Source organism: Lontra canadensis, unplaced genomic scaffold, assembly GCF_010015895.1.
Source record: "Lontra canadensis isolate GAN:19392208 unplaced genomic scaffold, GSC_riverotter_1.0 scaffold7, whole genome shotgun sequence".
Lineage (NCBI taxonomy): Eukaryota > Metazoa > Chordata > Mammalia > Carnivora > Mustelidae > Lontra > Lontra canadensis.
In genome coordinates this window covers 27,969,603-27,989,682 of record NW_022631001.1, presented here as the reverse complement: position 1 = coordinate 27,989,682, position 20,080 = coordinate 27,969,603, and the positions used below count along the sequence as shown (strand labels likewise).

Here is a 20,080-nt window from a genome sequence, read left to right as displayed (position 1 = left end):
AATTTAATTTTTTTTCAGTGTTCCAAAATTCATTGTTTATGGATTTCCTTTTTTGTCTTTTTTTCTTATTCATTTTAAATGAGAAAGATCAGCCTATGCTCACTGCTTCCCAACTCCAAAATTGAATGATATGTTTATCTCTTCTCCCATGCCATCCTCCAGACTTCAGAAGTAGTAATCCTTTTAATCCTTTTTAATCCTTTTACTCTGACTATACCTGAAGTGGGTGTTGGGGACCATGGCTCTGAGAAGTTCTGCATCTTCTATATATTTCTCAACAGAGATGGAGTTTTCTGCTCAATCACCCTTTGAGTCATCTTTGGAACAGTAATCGAACCTGCAGTTCTCACTTTTTTAGGCTCTCTCTTTCCTGTATCTTCAGCGGGTTTTAGTTGCTGTGATTTCTGTCTCTCTAAGGTTACCATGTGCCACAATCATTGTCCTTGTGTATCTGGTCTGTAAACTGTCCTCAGAGTTAACAGCAGGACCTGTGAGCATGGTACACCTCAGCTCTCTGCTAGACCCCACAACCTGCAAAACTCTGAATTCTGACTCTGTTGAATGGGAGGTTGGAGGAAAGAGGAGGTGCTTGATGGAGGATTGAGACATTAACTGAGGCATGAGGATTATTGCCTGCTTCAAAAATTGTTTCCTGTCGTAAGAGGGTGGCTCCTAATTTTTGCTTAATTTGAAGAGAAACATGCAGATGTGCCCTGGCTTAGAACATTTTGCTGTCACTCTTCTACCTCTCATTCCTTAGAAAAGAACCTAGGTTATATGAAATTAATATTATTTATTAATACATACAAATAAGATGTAGCATAGTGGATAATCTAGTGAAATTTAGGAAAGAATCTCCTGTTCTTTTCATTCTATAGTTTCATTGTCATATAAATCTATTTAAGGAACAGTTCTGGACAAGTGAATTCTAAATGAAGTGAGGCCATTACAGTTAGAGTTCTGCTATGATAATTCCCATTTAATAGCAATTTCCCTAGAAAGCCCCTCCCAGGATATATGGAAAACAATGCCATACTTCTAAATAGATCAAGGAAATCAAAAGAAACATTAGGAAGTCATTTGAAGCAAATGAAAATGAAAATGAAATTTGTTAGAATTAGTGAGAAATCACTAATGCATTACCTTTTTTTCTTCAAAAAGGAAAAATAATGCTTTTCTGTTATACAACTTTTTTTTTTAAATAAGGATTGTTATAAAGAAGCAATATTTTGCTACTGTCTCCTTGGGTGTACAATTCCCAAATTCTGCTAACAGATTGGTTTTTAATATTTTGGACTTTTCTCTCTGCCGTGGTATATACAAAGGGTATTATTTAAGCAACCATATCATGTATAATACACAGGAATTTTCTTTTGCCAATTAACAGTGTATCATCGTGGCTTCACCAGTGACGTTGATAGCACAAGGAGGCAGAGATAAAAGCTTATGTCTCATACAACTACTCCATCTTCACCCACATACAAACCAAAGGACATTCTTTGACTCTCAGTAGAGGCACTGATGTCTTCTGATTATGAACTTGATTTGAGGTATAATTTTATCCTTATTTTAAAGGTCCAGAATGCTTCAGAACCAAGATTAAGCATCATAACCATGAATCCTCTGACTCATACAAGTGGAATAAATCTCCCAGTTTATTCACATAAATTTTATTGCAGTAATCACTAGGGAATGTAATCATTGGTTTGCGTCAGTTTTTCCACTATTAGAAAGTTAAATTCTCAGGTTATGGATTGCATCCTATTTATCATTGTCTCCTTAGGGTATAAAACATTTCCAAATATTTTATATAAATTAACAAATGAAAACATCAGTAAATGAATGGACAAATGAACATGAAAGAGTCTACACCATCCTACAACTGAATTCAGCCAGGAGTTTCCATCATGTCAAATAATACGAATTTCCATCCCAGTACTTTTCTTCTTGGCATTCCAGGGATGGAGGCCATCCACACTTGGCTGTCAGTGCCCTTCTGCCTTGTCTACTTGAGTGCTCTCATGGGTAATTTTGCTATTCTATTTATTATCAGAGCAGATTCCAACTGCACCAGCCCATGTTCTTCTTCCTCTGTATGCTCTCTGTGGCTGACTTGATCATCTCCACTACTGCTGTGATCAAAATCCTCAGCATTTTTTGGTTCCACGGCAGGGAGATCTATTTTGAAGTCTTCCTGGTACAAGTGTTTCTCATTCATTTACTATGCAGCATGGCATCAGGTTTTATCTTGGCCATGGCCTTTGACAGGCATGTGGCAATCTGCGATCCTCTGAGACATTCTACTATCTTGACACATAGAGTCATCAAGAACTTGGGGCTGGCTATTGTCTTCCGTGGGGTTTTGCTCTTCAGCCCTCAACCCTTCATGCTTTGGTGGCTTCCTTACTGTAGAACTAATATCATCCCTCACACTTACTGTGAATTTATGGCTCTGATCAAGCTTGCTTGTGCGGAAACCAGGATCTGCAGAATCTACAGTCTGACTGCTGCCTTCCTCACTGGAGGTTTAGATTTACTACTGATCCTATGTTCCTATGTTATCATCCTTTACACGGTTTTCCATCTTCCATCCAAGGCTGCACAACTCAAGACCTTGGGCACTTGTGGATCCCATGTATGTGTGATTTTAATGGCCTACACTCCTGCTTTTTTCACTTTCCTTACTCACAGGTTTGGTCAACATGTGGCTCCTCATATTCACATCTTTGTGGCTAACATCCACCTCCTTGTTCCACCCATGGTGAACCCAATGATCTATGGCATTAGAACCAAGAGGATCAGAGATCGATTCCTTCAAGCTTTTACATTTCACAAATTCTGAAACAAGAACCTCTTCAACTATTCTTTCACTAAGTTGTTGACTTATAGAGGAAAAAAAGAAAAAAAAAGACATTAACTCTCCTTCTAAAAGCCCAATCCCTATATCTTCTATTTTTGATATTTAAAGTATTAATTATCATTGACTAGATTTTGATCTTCAGAGAATTTCTTGGGAAATGGCAGATTTAGGTTATTTATTCTTAACATATTTGCCTGATGATCCAATATCTCCACTACTATGTGCTCTTATCCGCCATGTTTGCTCCACAGGACTATCCTATTGTTCAGTCTTATCAGCTTTATCAGAGATGTTTTACTGACTCATATCTCGGACTTTTCCGGTGTTGTTGTACATTTGTAGGTCTTCACTAACAGGAATGTTTATATCTCCTGAATGATAAGACTGAAGGCATTTTAAATCTGTAAAATTGGAAATTGGCAAATTTCTGAATGAATTTTGGCAAAAATTCTGAATGGATGGGTGAAGAAATTGTCAGGATATGCTATGTAGAGAGTTCTTCTTGGAATTTTTTTTCATGTAGTCTTATTTTATTCTGTATACCTATAATTCTTTTAAAGTTTTTAAATGAAATTGCTTCCCACAAACACTCTTCTAGAAGACCTGATGATGTTAAAAATTGTCCTACCATTTTTCTTTTATCTGTTTACTCACTGTGGTTCAGGTTGACTCTGTTGATTCTTTGAAAATATCTGTAGTTGTCTGTCCATTCTTTGAAGGTCTTGCACATTCTAATACCATCTACTCCCAATCTATATTATAAATAGGGGAATATTCTGTTCTGGTATTTTCTTATAATTTATCTTTCTAGCTACTCTTGACTGTGATATTCCTTTTTTTTTCATTTTTAGAAGTTCAATGACTCATATTTATATGGAATCTTGTGTAGGATAGTCAGTATTGTATGTAATACAAAGATTTAGGCTTCTTTAAGATCTATTGTTAAAACAGTTTTGTCATTAGCCCATATTAGTATATGTTAGCAATTTCTGCTGCAGCTAGAATACCTCTCTCCATGTATATTTATTCAGGATCATGTCAGTTTTTACCTTGAAATTTTTATTTCTTCTTTCTGGACAAGTGGGTTATCAGGTGCCAGGTATAACATGACCACTTTTTTGCTGATTGCCATATGATTTCACACTTTCTCCCTTCAAAATAAAGTGCTACCTGTGTGTTCATATTTCTGGTAGTCTAAATTTCTTTTATTATCCTCTATTACACATTGCCTTAGATAAGATATATATATTTGCATATATACAATTCTAAGAGAGGCAATAAAAGGTAATGTTTGAGACAACTGCTCAGGTTTGAGTCTCCAAACAACCACTTACAAACTATGTTGTAACTTTTCAAGATATGGTAGCTTTCTGCCTCAGTTTCTTGAATGATGAAATGGAGACATTGACAGGAGTTATTTCAGAAAATAATCTTGACACTTTAAAAATTTTTCCTACATGTAATTAGGCTCCACTGGAATTAATTTATCAGGATCTTGAAAAGTCAGAGCCTGAAAGTAAAAATTGTTCAGCAACTGTGTTTAAATTGGAATCAGGGAAACAGGAAATAACTTCACTTTTTAGGGGTATATTTTTATTAATTCTGCTGAAAAATGATGAAAATTTGCCAGTGAACACAGAAAAGATGAAGATTCAAGAAAGAAGAAAAGAGTCCAGTTAGAAATCCAGACTGGGGCACCTTGGTGGCTCAGTTGGTTAAGCAACTGCTTTCAGCTCAGGTCATGAACTCAGCATCCTGGGATCAAGTTCAACATCAGGATCCCCCTGCTCTGCAGGGATCCTGCTTCTCCCTCTCCCTCTACTGCTTCTCCTGCTTGTGCTCTCTCTCGCTTGCTCTCTTTGTCAAATAAATAAAGTCTTTTTTTAAAAAGCTAAGATAATATTCTCAGAATCATTTTCATATTCAGATTTATACTGAATGTACACAGATATACTTAAGACAAAAGTGATGACTTTGGCTCATGATCCCACTGTCATAGGTAAAGGTTTTTTGCGTGTTTATTTTTTTTTTTTTTAATTTTTGTTTTCTGGATCTGTGTGTATGAATACTAGTTAATATTGAAGAAGTGTCTTCAATTATTTCTAGATCAATCACAACACATTCTGGTAGTCAGGACGCTAGGCCACTAAACACATAATAGGTCAGCCAGCTGCTTAATTTAAAAACATTCACACAATGAATGTATGTTAGAATTCTACTATGGCCCAGTAAGTGCTGAACATGCAGTAACAAACAAGGATGATATGAAGTATATGGGCTCTTTGCTTCATATAATGTCCACCTAACGGAGAGAGGGCATTTGAGAAATTGCATAAAATAAATTATTTAACACATAAATTCAGTAAAGATTTTCACATTTTGAAAATGTATAAAAATGGATGAGGTAGTCTGAGGGAACAAAAGATAGATGTCTAGAAAGATAAAGCATTCATCTCATGTCCCAGGTCTTATTGTGACCATACACGGAAAAGAGATAACTTGATTATGTGAGTGAAGTAACAGACTTCTGGTTGTAGCAGGAATGACAGCTTTACTGTTCGTAAGTCAGGAATTGTCCCTTACTGGCACAAAACAGTATTGTGCACCATGCTATAGAATAACGTTAGACTTGCAAGCAAACAACTGACTCAGCTGCTTAACTGGGAAAGAGGACACAGGCACAGTTTCCCTCACCATGACTGAATTACTACTCATATCTAAGGACCCAAATCCAGAAAAAAGATTATGAAAGTTGGAGTGAAGGTAAATTTGTGCTGGGAGAAAGACTTACCTTCTCCACTTATGGAATATAAAATGGTCCTAGACATATCTGAGATAATGTGAATGATAATGCCATTGGTATGGATGATGGTTACTGGCTAAACTAACTCATTCCTCTTGGCTGGCATTAGGAAGGTATACCTGCAAGCCCATATACCAAAGGGCAACAGGCTTTGGCATTTATCAATAAGGGATATGTGTGAGGGTCCCTGCCATGAGATAGGACAAACGCTAAAGCTAAATACCAGACCACAAAGCTAGACAGAGCTATAGGATATGAAACTGTGCACTCAGTGCTGCAGTGACTCCAAATGCCTCAACAGCAGATGTGTGGGTTGGCTTTTACTCCACTAGAACTCCAACTTATGGAGAAGTACCTAGAAACTTCTGCATCTCTCCTGAGGGATGGAATTTTTGTAGAACAGCCAGACTTCAAGGGCAGATGCAGAAGTGGCAGTGCCAGTTTGACCTGGTGATGTTCTATGGACAACAGTGTTTATATCAGTGTCATCACTGTACAGCTGGACAAAAACCTTTTAGTTGTGACTGTTATACTAGAATATTCTATCCTAGAGCTTAGCCAATATTCTCTGCTATCATATAGCAGGTGATATCCTATATCACATTGGGAATGCAGACATACAGAACTCCTCAAAATGAGAGGTCTTCAGTTGGTTTATTTAAAGTTCAAGTTAGGAAACTATGAATGACAGTTTCTTACTTTTATTGGAATTGACTGTGCGTTAAGATAAAATGTCAATAATGGTGGGATGCAACAAAAGCAGTGGTCGAAAAGAAATCCCAAGCTTATAATGTAAATATTCCAAAGGACAAAAATTTGAAAATCAGTAAGCTTTCTTATAAAAAATTAAAAGAATTGTAAATTAAACAAAAAGGAAGACATTGATAAAGATAAAATTATAATTTAGATGAATGAATAGAGGTAATAGCAGTTTTTTTTTTATAATTTTATTTTTTATAAACATATATATATATATTTTTTTTCCCCAGGGGTACAGGTCTGTGAATCTCCACGTTTACACACTTCACAGCACTCACCATAGCACATACCCTACCCAATGTCCATAACACCCCCCAACCCCCCTCTGCCCAGCAACCCTCAGTTTGTTTTGTGAGATTAAGAGTCACTTATGGTTTGTCTCCCTCCCCATCCCAACTTGTTTCATTTACTCTTCTCCTACCACATTAACCCCCCATGTTGCATCTCCTCTCCCTCATATCAGGGAGATCATATGATAGTTGTCTTTCTCTGATTGACTTATTTCGCTAAGCATGACACCCTCTAGTTCCATCCACGTTGTCGCAAATGGCAAGATTTCATTTTTTTGATGGCTGCATAGTATTACATTGTATATATATACCACATCTTCTTTATCCATTCGTCTGTTGATGGACATCTAGGTTCTTTCCATAGTTTGGCTATTGTAGACATTGCTGCTATAAACATTCGGGTGCACGTGCCCCTTCGGATCACTATGTTTGTATCTTTAGGGTAAATACCCAGCAGTGCAATTGCTGGGTCATAGGGTAGTTCTATTTTCAACATTTTGAGGAACCTCCATGCTGTTTTCCAGAGTGGTTGCACCAGCTTGCATTCCCACCAACAGTGTAGGAGGGTTCCCCTTTCTCCGCATCCTCGCCAGCATCTGTCATTTCCAGACTTGTTAATTTTAGCCATTCTGACTGGTGTGAGGTGGTATCTCATTGTGATTTTGATTTGTATTTCCCTGATGCCAAGTGATATGGAGCACTTTTTCATGTGTCTGTTGGACATCTGTTGGATGTCTTCTTTGCAGAAATGTCTGTTCATGTCTTCTGCCCATTTCTTGATTGGATTATTTGTTCTTTGGGTGTTGAGTTTGCTAAGTTCTTTATAGATTTTGGACACTAGCCCTTTATCTGATATGTCGTTTGCAAATATCTTCTCCCATTCTGTCAGTTGTCTTTTGGTTTTGTGAACTGTTTCCTTTGCTGTGCAAAAGCTTTTGATCTTGATGAAATCCCAATAGTTCATTTTTGCCCTTGCTTCCCTTGCCTTTGGCGATGTTCCTAGGAAGATGTTGCTGCGGCTGAGGTCAAAGAGGTTGCTGCCTGTGTTCTCCTCAAGGATGTTGATGGATTCCTTTCTCACATTGAGGTCCTTCATCCATTTTGAGTCTATTTTCGTGTGTGGTGTAAGGAAATGATCCAATTTCATTTTTCTGCATGTGGCTGTCCAATTTTCCCAACACCATTTATTGAAGAGGCTGTCTTTTTTCCATTGGACATTCTTTCCTGCTTTGTCGAAGATGAGTTGACCATAGAGTTGAGGGTCTATTTCTGGGCTCTCTATTCTGTTCCATTGATCTATGTGTCTGTTTTTGTGCCAGTACCATGCTGTCTTGATGATGACAGCTTTGTAATAGAGCTTGAAGTCCGGAATTGTGATGCCACCAACTCTGGCTTTCTTTTTCAATATTCCTTTGGCTATTCGATGTCTTTTCTGGTTCCATATAAATTTTAGGATTATTTGTTCCATTTCTTTGAAAAAAAATGGATGGTACTTTGATAGGAATTGCATTAAATGTGTAGATTGCTTTAGGTAGTATAGACATTTTCACAATATTTATTCTTCCAATCCAGGAGCATGGAACATTTTTCCATTTCTTTGTGTCTTCCTCAATTTCTTTCATGAGTACTTTATAGTTTTCTGTGTATAGATTGTTAGTCTCTTTGGTTAGGTTTATTCCTAGGTATCTTATAGTTTTGGGTGCAATTGGAAATGGGATGGACTCCTTAATTTCTCTTTCTTTTGTCTTGTTGTTGGTGTAGAGAAATGCGACTGATTTCTGTGCATTGATTTTATATCCTGAAACTTTACTGAATTCCTGTACAAGTTCTAGCAGTTTTGGAGTGGAGTCTTTTGGGTTTTCTACATATAGTATCATATCATCTGCGAAGCGTGATAGTTTGACTTCTTCTTTGCCAATTTGGATGCCTTTAATTTCTTTTTGTTGTCTGATTGCTGAGGCTAGGACTTCTAGTACTATGTTGAAAAGCAGTGGTGATAACGGACATCCCTGCCGTGTTCCTGACCTTAGCGGAAAAGCTTTCAGTTTTTCTCCATTGAGAATGATATTTGCGATGGGTTTTTCATAGATGGCTTTGATAATATTGAGGTATGTGCCCTCTATCCCTACACTTTGAAGAGTTTTGATCAGGAAGGGATGCTGTACTTTGTCAAATGCTTTTTCAGCATCTATGGAGAGTATCATATGGTTCCTGTTCTTTCTTTTATTAATGTGTTGTATCACATTGATTGATTTGTGGATGTTGAACCAACCTTGCAGCCCTGGAATAAATCCCACTTGGTCATGGTGAATAATCCTTTTAATGTACTGTTGAATCCTATTAGCTAGTATTTTGGTGAGAATTTTTGCATCTGTGTTCATCAAGGATATTGGTCTGTAGTTCTCTTTTTTGATGGGATCCTTGTCTGGTTTGGGGATCAAGGTGATGCTGGCCTCATAAAATGAGTTTGGAAGTTTTCCTTCCATTTCTATATTTTGGAACAGTCTCAGGAGAATAGGAATTAGTTCTTCTTTAAATGTTTCGTAGAATTCCCCCGGGAAGCCATCTGGCCCTGGGCTTTTGTTTGTTTGGAGATTTTAGATGACTGTTTCAATCTCCTTACTGGTTATGGGTCTGTTCAGGCTTTCTATTTCTTCCTGGTTCAGTTGTGGTAGTTTATATATCTCTAGGAATGCATCCATTTCTTCCAGATTGTCAAATTTGTTGGCATAGAGTTGCTCATAATATGTTCTTATAATTGTCTGTATTTCTTTGGTGTTAGTTGTGATCTCTCCTCTTTCATTCATGATTTTATATATTTGGGTCCTTTCTCTTTTCTTTTTGATAAGTCTGGCCAGGGGCTTACCAATCTTATTAATTCTTTCAAAGAACCAGCTCCTAGTTTCGTTGATTTGTTCTATTGTTTTTTTTGGTTTCTATTTCATTGATTTCTGCTCTGATCTTTATGATTTCTCTTCTCCTGCTGGGTTTAGGGTTTCTTTCTTGTTCTTTCTCCAGCTCCTTTAGGTGTAGGGTTAGGTTGTGTACCTGAGACCTTTCTTGTTTCTTGAGAAAGGCTTGTACCGCTATATATTTTCCTCTCAGGACTGCCTTTGTTGTGTCCCACAGATTTTGAACTGTTGTATTTTCATTATCATTTGTTTCCATGAATTTTTTCCATTCTTCTTTAATTTCCTGGTTGACCCATTCATTCTTTAGAAGGATGCTGTTTAGTCACCATGTATTTTGGTTCTTTCCAAATTTCCTCTTGCGATTGAGTTCTAGCTTCAGAGCATTGTGGTCTGAAAATATGCAGGGAATGATCCCAATCTTTTGATAACAGTTAAGACCTGATTTAGAACCAAGGATGTGATCTATTCTGGAGAATGTTCCATGTGCACTAGAGAAGAATGTGTATTCTGTTGCTTTGGGATGAAATGTTCTGAATATATCTGTGATGTCCATCTGGTCCAGTGTGTCATTTAAGGCCTTTATTTCCTTGTTGATCTTTTGCTTGGATGATCTGTCCATTTCAGTGAGGGGAGTGTTAAAGTCCCCTACTATTATTGTATGATTGTCGATGTGTTCCTTTAATTTTGTTATTAATTGGTTTATATAGTTGGCTGTTCCCACGTTAGGGGCATAGATATTGACAATTGTTAGATCTTCTTGTTGGACAGATCCTTTGAGTATGATATAGTGTCCATCTTCATCTCTTATTATAGTCTTTGGTTTAAAATCTAAGTGATCTGATATAAGGATTGCCACTTCTGCTTTCTTCTGATGTCCATTAGCATGGTAAATTCTTTTCCACCCCCTCACTGTAAATCTGAAAGTGTCTTCGGGTTTAAAGTGAGTTTCTTGTAGGCAACATATAGATGGGTTTTGTTTTTTTATCCATTCTGATACCCTGTGTCTTTTGATTGGGGCATTTAGCCCATTAACATTCAGGGTAACTATTGAGAGATATGAATTTAGTGCCATTGTATTGCCTGTAAGGTGACTGCTATTGTATATTGTTTCTGTTCCTTTCTGATCTACTACTTTTAGGCTCTCTCTTTGCTTAGAGGACCCCTTTCAATATTTCCTGTAGAGCTGGTTTGGTGTTTGCAAATTCTTTCAGTTTTTGTTTGGCCTGGAAGCTTTTAATCTCTCCTTCTATTTTCAATGATAGCCTAGTTGGATATAGTATTCTTGGCTGCATGTTTTTCTCGTTTAGTGCTCTGAATATATCATGCCAGCTCTTTCTGGCCTGCCAGGTCTCTGTGGATAAGTCTGCTGCCAATCTAATATTTTTACCATTGTATGTTACAGACTTCTTCTCCCGGGCTGCTTTCAGGATTTTCTCTTTGTCACTAAGACTTGTAAATTTGACTATTAGGTGACGGGGTGTGGACCTATTCTTATTGATTTTGAGGGGGGTTCTCTGAACCTCCTGGATTTTGATGCTTGTTCCCTTTGCCATATTGGGGAAATTCTCTCCAATAATTCTCTCCAATATACCTTCTGCTCCCCTCTCTCTTTCTTCTTCTTCTGGAATCCCAATTATTCTAATGTTGTTTCGTCTTATGGTGTCACTTATCTCTCGAATTTTGCCCTCGTGGTCCAGTAGTTGTTTGTCCCTCTTTTGTTCAGCTTCTTTATTATCTGTCATTTGGTCTTCTATATCGCTAATTCTTTCTTCTGCCTCATTTATCCTAGCAGTGAGAGCCTCCATTTTTGATTGCACCTCATTAATAGCTTTTTTTATTTCAACTTGGTTAGATTTTAGTTCTTTTATTTCTCCAGAAATGGCTTTTATATCTCCCGAGAGGGTTTCTCTAATATCTTCCATGCCTTTTTCAAGCCCAGCTAGAACCTTGAGAATCGTCATTCTGAACTCTAGATCTGACATATTACCAATGTCTGTATTGATTAGGTCGTTAGCCTTTGGTACTGCCTCTTGTTCTTTTTTTTGTGGTGAATTTTTCTGCCTTGTCATTTTGTCCAGATAAGAGTATATGAAGGAGTAAGTAAAATACTAAAAGGGTGGCAACAACCCCAGGAAAATATGCTTTAGCTAAATCAGAAGAGATCCCAAATCGTGAGGGGGGGGGGGGAAGGGGATAAAAAGAGGTTCAGAAAGAAAAAAAAAAAATAGAAAAAAGAAACAAGAAACAAATAAAAAAAGAAAACCAATAATGAAAAAAATATAAAAAGGAAAAAATATATATATATTAGATAAACTAGTTAAAAAAGTTAAAAAAGAAAAGGGTAAAAGTTTAAAAAAATTTAGCAGAAGAGAAAAAAAATTGAAAAAGAAAAAAAAATTAAATTAACTGCAAGGCTAAAGAATCATGGGGAGAAAGCCATGAGTTCCGTGCTTTGCTTTCTCCTCCTCTGGAATTCCGCTGCTCTCCTTGGTATTGAAACTGTACTCCTTGGTAGGTGAACTTGGTCCTGGGGGTTTCTTGTTGATCTTCTGGGGGAGGGGCCTGTTGTAGTGATTCTCAAGTGTCTTTGCCCCAGGCGGAGTTGCACCGCCCTTACCAGGGGCCGGGCTGAGTAATCTGCTCGGGTTTGCTTTCGGGAGCTTTTGTTCCCTGAGCGCTTTCCGTAGAGTTCCGGAGGACGGGAATTAAGATGGCGGCCTCCCAGTCTCCGGCCCGGAGGAGCTGAGAGCTCGGGGTCCCTCTCCTCAGTGCGCCCCCAGGGAACAGCGTCCAATTACTCCCGTCTGCCTGGCCTCCAGCCGCGCTCCGAGCTCACCGAGCCCGCGACTGGTTCAAGGTAAGCCCGAGCTGTGAGCTCACTCCTCGGCTCCGTCTCTGTAGCCGGCTTCCCCGTTCTAATACCTGTAAGCTCTGCGACACTCAGACACCCCGATCCTTCTGTGACCCTGTGGGACCTGCGGCCACACTGGCCCCGCGTGGGTTTCACCCCAGTTAAGCCTCTGGAGTGATGTCCCTCAGCTGAACAGACTTTTAAAAGTCCTGATTTTGTGCTCCGTTGCTCTGCCGCTTGCCGGGAGCCGGCCCCTCCCCCCGCGGTCTATCTTCCCATCCCTTTGGATTCACTTCTCCGCCAGTCCTACCTTTCAGAAAGTGGTTGATTTTCTGTTTCTAGAATTGCTGTTCTTCTTCTCTTCGATCTCCCGTTGGATTTGTAGGTGTTTGCAATCTTTAGATAAGGTATCTAGCTGATCTCCCGCAACCTGAAGTAGTCTCAGCTGCTACTTCTCCGCCATCTTGACTCCAAAATCGGTAATAGCAGTCTTAACCTGAACAGATTTTATTTCATCCTAGCTATAGTTTGTGAAATAAATGCTTTTAATAAATGTCTTTAAGTTTGGGCATATTGAAGTAAAGCCCCTAATAATGAACACAGCTGCTTAATTGGGAAAGATGATGCAGGCACAGTTCTCTACCTAGGGGTAGAGACAGAGTTCAATTTGTCTCTACCCCTAGGAAATAAAAATATTCTCTTCAAGAACATAACCATTTAATAGTTTACTGCTGGGATTGATGATTCAGAAAAAAAAATCTGTGCCACACGTTTACGGATTACCTTGTTTTTTACACCATATACAATAGGATTGAGTGCAGGTGGTACAAGGAGGTAGATAGTAGACAGAAGAATGTGGGTAGGGGGAGCAACATGTCCAAAACAGTGGCTAAAGAAGGAGAAGAAGGCAAGAATATAAAATTCAAGGAAAACAAAAATGTGAGCTGTACATGTATTAAATGCTTTGAGCCATGCCTGCTTTTGGTGTAGACGAAAAACAGCTTGGAAAATAAGGATATAGGAAATGAGGATAAAAATCATGTCAAATCCTAATATGGTAAAACCTACAAGGAGACCACATGTTTTATTGACTCAGACGTCTTCTGCAGCTAACTTGACCACAGCCATGTGCTCACAGTAAGAGTGGGCAATTACAATAGAATGGAAATGGTGTAGTCTTTTGATTAAAACTGGTAAAATGCCAACAAGCACCATTGCCCGAATTGCCACAACCAGGACCATAGTAACCAGGATGAAAGGTGTGAGGATGGATGTGTGTCTCAGTGGATCACAGATGGCAACATAGCGGTCAAAGGCCATCACCAACAGGATGCCAGATTCCATGCCCTGCAAGCCATGGATGAAGAAAAGCTGGGCTAAGCAAGCATCAAAAGTCATGGAGCAAGACCCAAACCAGAAGATGGCCAACATCTTGGGAGCAATGGCTATACAGAGTCCTATATCGGTGGCTGCCAACACTGCCAGGAAGATGTACATGGGTTGATGCAGACTGCGTTCTGCGGGGATGATGATCAGTAAAATGATATTTCCCAGAAGAGCCACCACGCATATTACAAAGAAAGAAAACCCAATCCAAAATTGTGCATGCTCTAGTCCAGGGATCCCAATTAGCATTACTGTTGTGGGGTCAAGATATGACATGTTAATGGATGCCATGGAAGTTAGTGATCTCTCTTTTCACCATTAATTCTCATTCCTGTAGAAAGAGAATGGAAGTGGAAAGTGAAAATACACAGACCCTACTATCACTCAGACATATAGAGCCTTAAGAAATAAGTTAAGTACTTTGGATGACAGTTTGGCCAGATTATTCAGAGGTTTAATGCTACATGCCAACACAGCAATAGCAAGCAATCCTACAAAACCTCCACTAGAGGGGCACCTGGGTGGCTCAGATGGTTAGGCATCTGCCTTCGGCTCAGGTCATGATCCCAGGGTCCTGGGATTGAGCCCCGCATTGGGCTCCCTGCTCATCAGGGAATCCACTTCTCCTTCTCTCTCCCCACTGTCTGCCCTGCTTGTGTTCTCTCACTCTCTCTGTCAAATAAATAAATAAAAATCTAAAACAAAACAAAATAAATAAAACAAAACCTCCACTAGAATCATATGTGAACAGGGGAGAGTGTTAGGATTTCTGACATTTTTTGTGGAAATGGAAATCACAAGTCTGAGAACACCGATCTCTTGCATTTCCCATGACCTCTACACTCGGCTGTTTGAAACACCTTCTGTAAGCTTTCCTTCTTTATTTACTTGTAGATATCAGTCCAATTTTGCTGTAAATGCAGATTCCCTCTGGGCATCTTGTGGATCTAGAAGAACCCTATTTCTATTGTTCAATGTGGGTGAGTACATAGCTAATGAGAGCCTTATCTTCAACCAATATTACTCCTGGTCCCAGGGAGCAGGTTATAGATCCCTGAATCTGTGACATTGGCTCTCAAATGAGGATTGGTAGGAGAGAGTCTAGCTGTATATTTACTCAGTGTTCATCATAAAGACATTGAACAAATCACTGACAGGACATTAAGTGTGGCCCTTCAAGGAGATTTGAAGAAGGTAGTCTGTTGTCACAGGCAGCCAGGGATGGTTAGTTGTCTGAATGAATGAAGTTCACTTAAGTTCAAAGTGGATTTGTTGAGTGGAATAGGAAGGGTAGAATATGGAGGATATTTTTTACAGAGGGGCTTAGGAAATTAGAAAAACAATAGAGAAACATTTAAAGATGAATAACAGCTAAAAATAAGATAGGATTTAGCCAGAAGCAGAATCGATTTAGAGATACCATACTCCTGGGTGAATATGATGTTTTCTCTCCACAAGTTACATGTCAATGGATCACTCAGTAAGTTTGCATATCCTCTGGTTTCCATAGTGGGAGTCTTATATTCTTATTAATAACTTTACACTATACTATGACTCTATATTAAGATTCTATACACTATACTATGATAATTGCTGTGATTTGAATCCTGAAGCACCTCTGAATATCATGAGCTAATCTTATACCTCCCTGATTTTATTCTTTTTACAGAATTGATCTGACTTCTCTCTTTTTTTTTAAAGACTTTATTTATTTATTTGACAGACAGAGATCACAAGTAGGCAGAGAGCAGGCAGAGAAAGAAGAGGAAGCAGCTTGATGCGGGGCTCGATCCCAGAACCCTGGGATCATGACCTGAGCTGAAGGCAGAGGCTTTAACCCACTGAGCCACCCAGGCGCCCCAATCTGATTTCTCTTTAAGGGGATCCAAATTTCACTTCCAAGAAATTAATTTTTTATTTCCCAAGTGTCTGTTGCATTAATCATTCTCTAATAGCTAAACTGGTTCACACTTTATTCCAGTCTTTCCATGTCAACACACTGATTGAAATAACTCCCACAGCAAGTTTTCCTCTGATCTGATGATATCCATAGAACCTGGAAAATGGAACCTTTTAGGTATAGTAATGGAAGTCTATTTCTTTCTGGAGCAATCTCTTGAAAATAGTCATATAAATAGCTGTGTCATAGTCACATAAAGTACATGTGTGGACATATCAAAGGAATTTTTGGTACAATAATTATTACATGAATGAAAAGTAATTGGTGGAGGGACATTGGGTTCTCTTTGCTTGTCTTCCTGCAAGAATACTAATGAACAGACAATAATCAAAGTAGTCATAAGATATGGATTAAAGCCACATTGTGTAAAATGGTTTCCTTTGATGTCTCCATGTTATATTTGGATGTATGTGGTGGTAGAAATGATGGACTATGTGGAGAATGTTGCTAATAGTTATGAATGTGAGTTTCCAGTTGATAGAAGCTAAGAGAGAAAGAAATCTCAAAATCTGAATAAATCAGTATCTCCTAAATAATCGTTCAATAACTGGCTGATATTGTAAAGGCAGAAATATTGTACTTAGCTGCATTAACTTGATGATATTGTCTTTTTCAGAGAATACTTATCTAGGCATCAACAAGTGGTTAAAATCAAGGGTATGAAACTGATAGATGAGCCCCCCACCACGCACACATATTTACATTTTATGGGATCCTGCCAAATTACCTTGCACACCACCCACAGTTTACCCATCTGTAAATTAACAACAAATCCTTACTTACCCCAGTGCTAAATGAGATCATATATAGAACACATCAGTGGTTGGTACAGTTCACATTTTATCTGTAGCAGTTTTTGAAAAGCTATTTTATTAAGACAGAAGCACGCGGCACAACATCAAGGAGACAAGAAAAAACACACAAAAGTGAAAACTTTTGATGGTAGAAATGAAAAAATTTCCTCAAGAAGCTAAGAGCTTCCTTTCATCTTCCTGTATATAAGATTGACCACAGTCAAAATAAGGTGATGTCCCAACTAGTTTGTAGATTTCCATGCAGTTAAAAAATGCCACTTGATTTTTACAAAATCTTTGTAACAATTACTCCTTGACAGACTTTGCGAGTTATTAGGAACAAAATGAGATGAGCCCACTGCATCTGAATTACTTAAATATAATTATTATGAGAAACAACAAGGCCATGAATTTGATTATATAGCTTTCAAAATGGCCTAAATGCTATCATAAAAGGGATTGGCTCATATTTAGTTACTGTGTAGAAGAGAAAGAAAGGTTTTAATACATGATCTCCAGCAGAGGCAAGAAGTCAGAAAGGAGGTTGAGGTATCTTTTGCTCCATCACAAAAAAGGACTAAGATCTAACCCCCTCTTTATCTTTGGTTGATGAAAAATTCTAAACACACAGAATGGAAATAACATGGCAATGGATAGAAAAATTAATGATCAAAACAGGATTGGAAAACGTTACTCTCTACTTTCTCTCCTAAAGTAAACATCCATTACAGCCCCTTATTAACTCCCAGTTCCAAAACTGCAGGGGCAGAACTTTACTTGGATAGAGCTGAGGGCTGATTTGGCATGTGAATAGGCTAGTTGTATCTTTGTTTCCACCAAGATTTCCAGCAGAGGTTGATATTAAAGGAAAGCTTTCTAGGCCTTCCTGAGTGCCTGGGCTGATCCCAGAGCTTCATTACCTTTCTGATTCCCCAGTGTGTCATTATCCTTCTGACCCCCAGGTTTCCTTCCCAGGAGTAAGTTGGCCTGGCCTTGTAACATCAGGTTAGAAAGTTCTCTCGATTGTAGAAGGAAAGGGTCTGTCTGGAATGAGAATTGGGAACTCTCTGATCTTGGGTTAGGTTTAGAGAAATTTGAGCAAAAGCTCATGAGTAGTGAGTACACCAGAATGTGAGAAATGGAGATTTCTCAAGACATAGAAGTAAAGCATAAGTATGTTTTCCATCCTCTGTTACATGGAGATGATGTAGTATAGTAATTTTTATTGCACTAATAAATAACTATAGTAATCTGGCTCCACCTGCTTCTCCTTTTCCCACTACTACTACACTATTACTCCTATTTCTCCTTCACCTCCTCCTTTTCTTCCTGATCCTCCTACAAAGAATGTTACTCTTGCCTAGTATTTTATAGTAATTTTCAACTTCAAATGAACTTTAAGTTATTTATTTTTTCCTCAAGGACCACATTCTTCAAGCTTCCCATGGTCATTGAGATATTTAAAAATTCTGTCTTCTTTTTTTTTAAAGATAATGGCAATAACTCCAGTAACAACATTTTTACTGTGTCACAGTGATGTATTTAAAACCCCCCGATGGCAAGTTTTGTAGGTTATTGTTAGTAACAGGTTATTCCTTTCGGAATGTGGAACATATTTTACAGGTTGGCTGCTTTCTGACCCAGAGTTTTAGTTTAGTCATTTGACATAGAAAATCATTAGTTAACTGATGGCAATATGATGGTGGCAAACTGTCTTTCTCTAGCAAGCCTGTAGGTTACTGGCTTTTTGACGATAACAGCCAAAATGCAGGGATTTCCACTTAGATATTTTTCTTCTAACTGAGGTTCAATAGTCTGATACTTGTATCTTCATGTGATACCATCTTCTTTATTCACTTGTGTATTTAATTTTTGGCTTTAAGTTGTCCATATTTGTCCAGTCTCAGAATTATTAGTCCAGCTTCAGTTCACCTACAAAATCAGTTTGGTCTGTGAAGAGAAGAAAATGCTTATATGTGCCATTTTTGGGGGGGTCATCTTTCTTTGATTTTTCATGTTCTTTCTTATTCTCAGCTTCCTCAGGAATTTATGCTAAGGACTGACATCTTTCTTTTCTGCTCACCACCTTATCTCACCTTCTTTTCTCTACACTTTATTTCCCATTTTATTCTTTGTCATATCTCTCATCTTTCAATTCTTGTTCCTTTTTTTTCTTTCTTTTTTTCTTTTTCTTCTTTTCTCTCCCTCTCTTTTTATGCTTATTTCACACAGTTTTCTCAAAAGATCTCCATCAGTTGTCTGTTCTCTTTGGAGTATTTTCCCCCTCCCTCCTTTCTTTAATATGCTTACATTAATGTGAAGTTTTCATCAAAAGAGTACAATCATTTTTAGCCAAGAAATATTTTAGAGATTTTTCTCATTATATTTTATAGCTTAATTATTGAAATATAGTTAATGTCCATTTTTTTTCTGTTCAGGTCCTATATTAATATGGTTTAATCTTCTTTCTTTCTTTTTTTAAAGATTTTATTTATTTATTTAACACACAGAGAGAGACATGGAGAGAAGGAACACAAGCAGGGGGAGTGGGAGAGAGAGAAGCAAACTTCCTGCTGAGCAGGAAGCCATATGTGGGGCTTGATCCCAGGACCCTGGCATCATGACCAAGCCTAAGGCAGATGTTTAATGACTGAGCCACCCAGGTGCCCCATCTTCTTTCTTTCTATTTGAATTTTTCTTGCAAAGAAATATATATCTCCCTTCATAATCCAACAGTTCTACTACTTAGTATATACTAAAAAGAAGCAAACAGAAAAGTCCACAACAAGACTTGTATAATAATTTACAGACTAACCCTGAAAACCCAAATGCCATTCAAGAGATAATAAGTTTATTTTATTCATTTTAGTGAGATTTAACATGTGTATGCTCCTGTGTATCCATCACCCAATGTAAAATACAGAGCACTGGGTGTTGTATGCAACTAATGAATCATTGAACACTACCAAACACTAATGATGTATTATATGTTAGCTAATTCAATGTAAATTTTAAGAAAGAAAAAAAAAAAAAGACAAAAGATTCAGTACCTCAGAGATTTCCTTCATGCCACATTCTAGTCATTGTCCAAGTAAGTCCCTCTCAACTCCAAGTAATTATTTCTTGTTTTTTATTACCACAAATTACTTTAACCTGTTCTTACATTTCATTTGAGTGTTATATTATGAATTAAAACTAATGGAGTGAAAAACATAAAAAGAGTGTCAAGCAGAGAGATGGATTTGGCAAAGAAAGAGTCTTGAAACAAAGGTTGTAGGTATCTGCATACATTTAGATATTATTACAATCTAGAACATGATATTGTGGAAAATAAAGAGGCAAGTTTGTATGTGTTATTCACAAGTATACATATGTAAAATATATGTACAGGCAAATACATTCATATGTGAATATATACATATACACATCTATACACAAATCTGCTTGCCTAAATGTATCTTCTAC

General features: G+C 37.9%; 1 protein-coding gene and 1 pseudogene across 1 annotated transcript; one reads left to right on the top strand and one right to left on the bottom strand.

Moving 5' to 3' along the window:
- The first annotated feature begins 1,907 nt into the window (after positions 1-1,907).
- LOC116864870 (olfactory receptor 52D1-like) lies at positions 1,908-2,842 on the top strand. The gene is given in 2 exon segments (XM_032852685.1): positions 1,908-2,058; positions 2,061-2,842. Coding segments are annotated over 2 exon segments (933 nt in total).
- Positions 2,843-13,192: 10,350 nt separating this feature from the next.
- LOC116864869 lies at positions 13,193-14,152 on the bottom strand (annotated as a pseudogene).
- Positions 14,153-20,080: the final 5,928 nt, after the last annotated feature.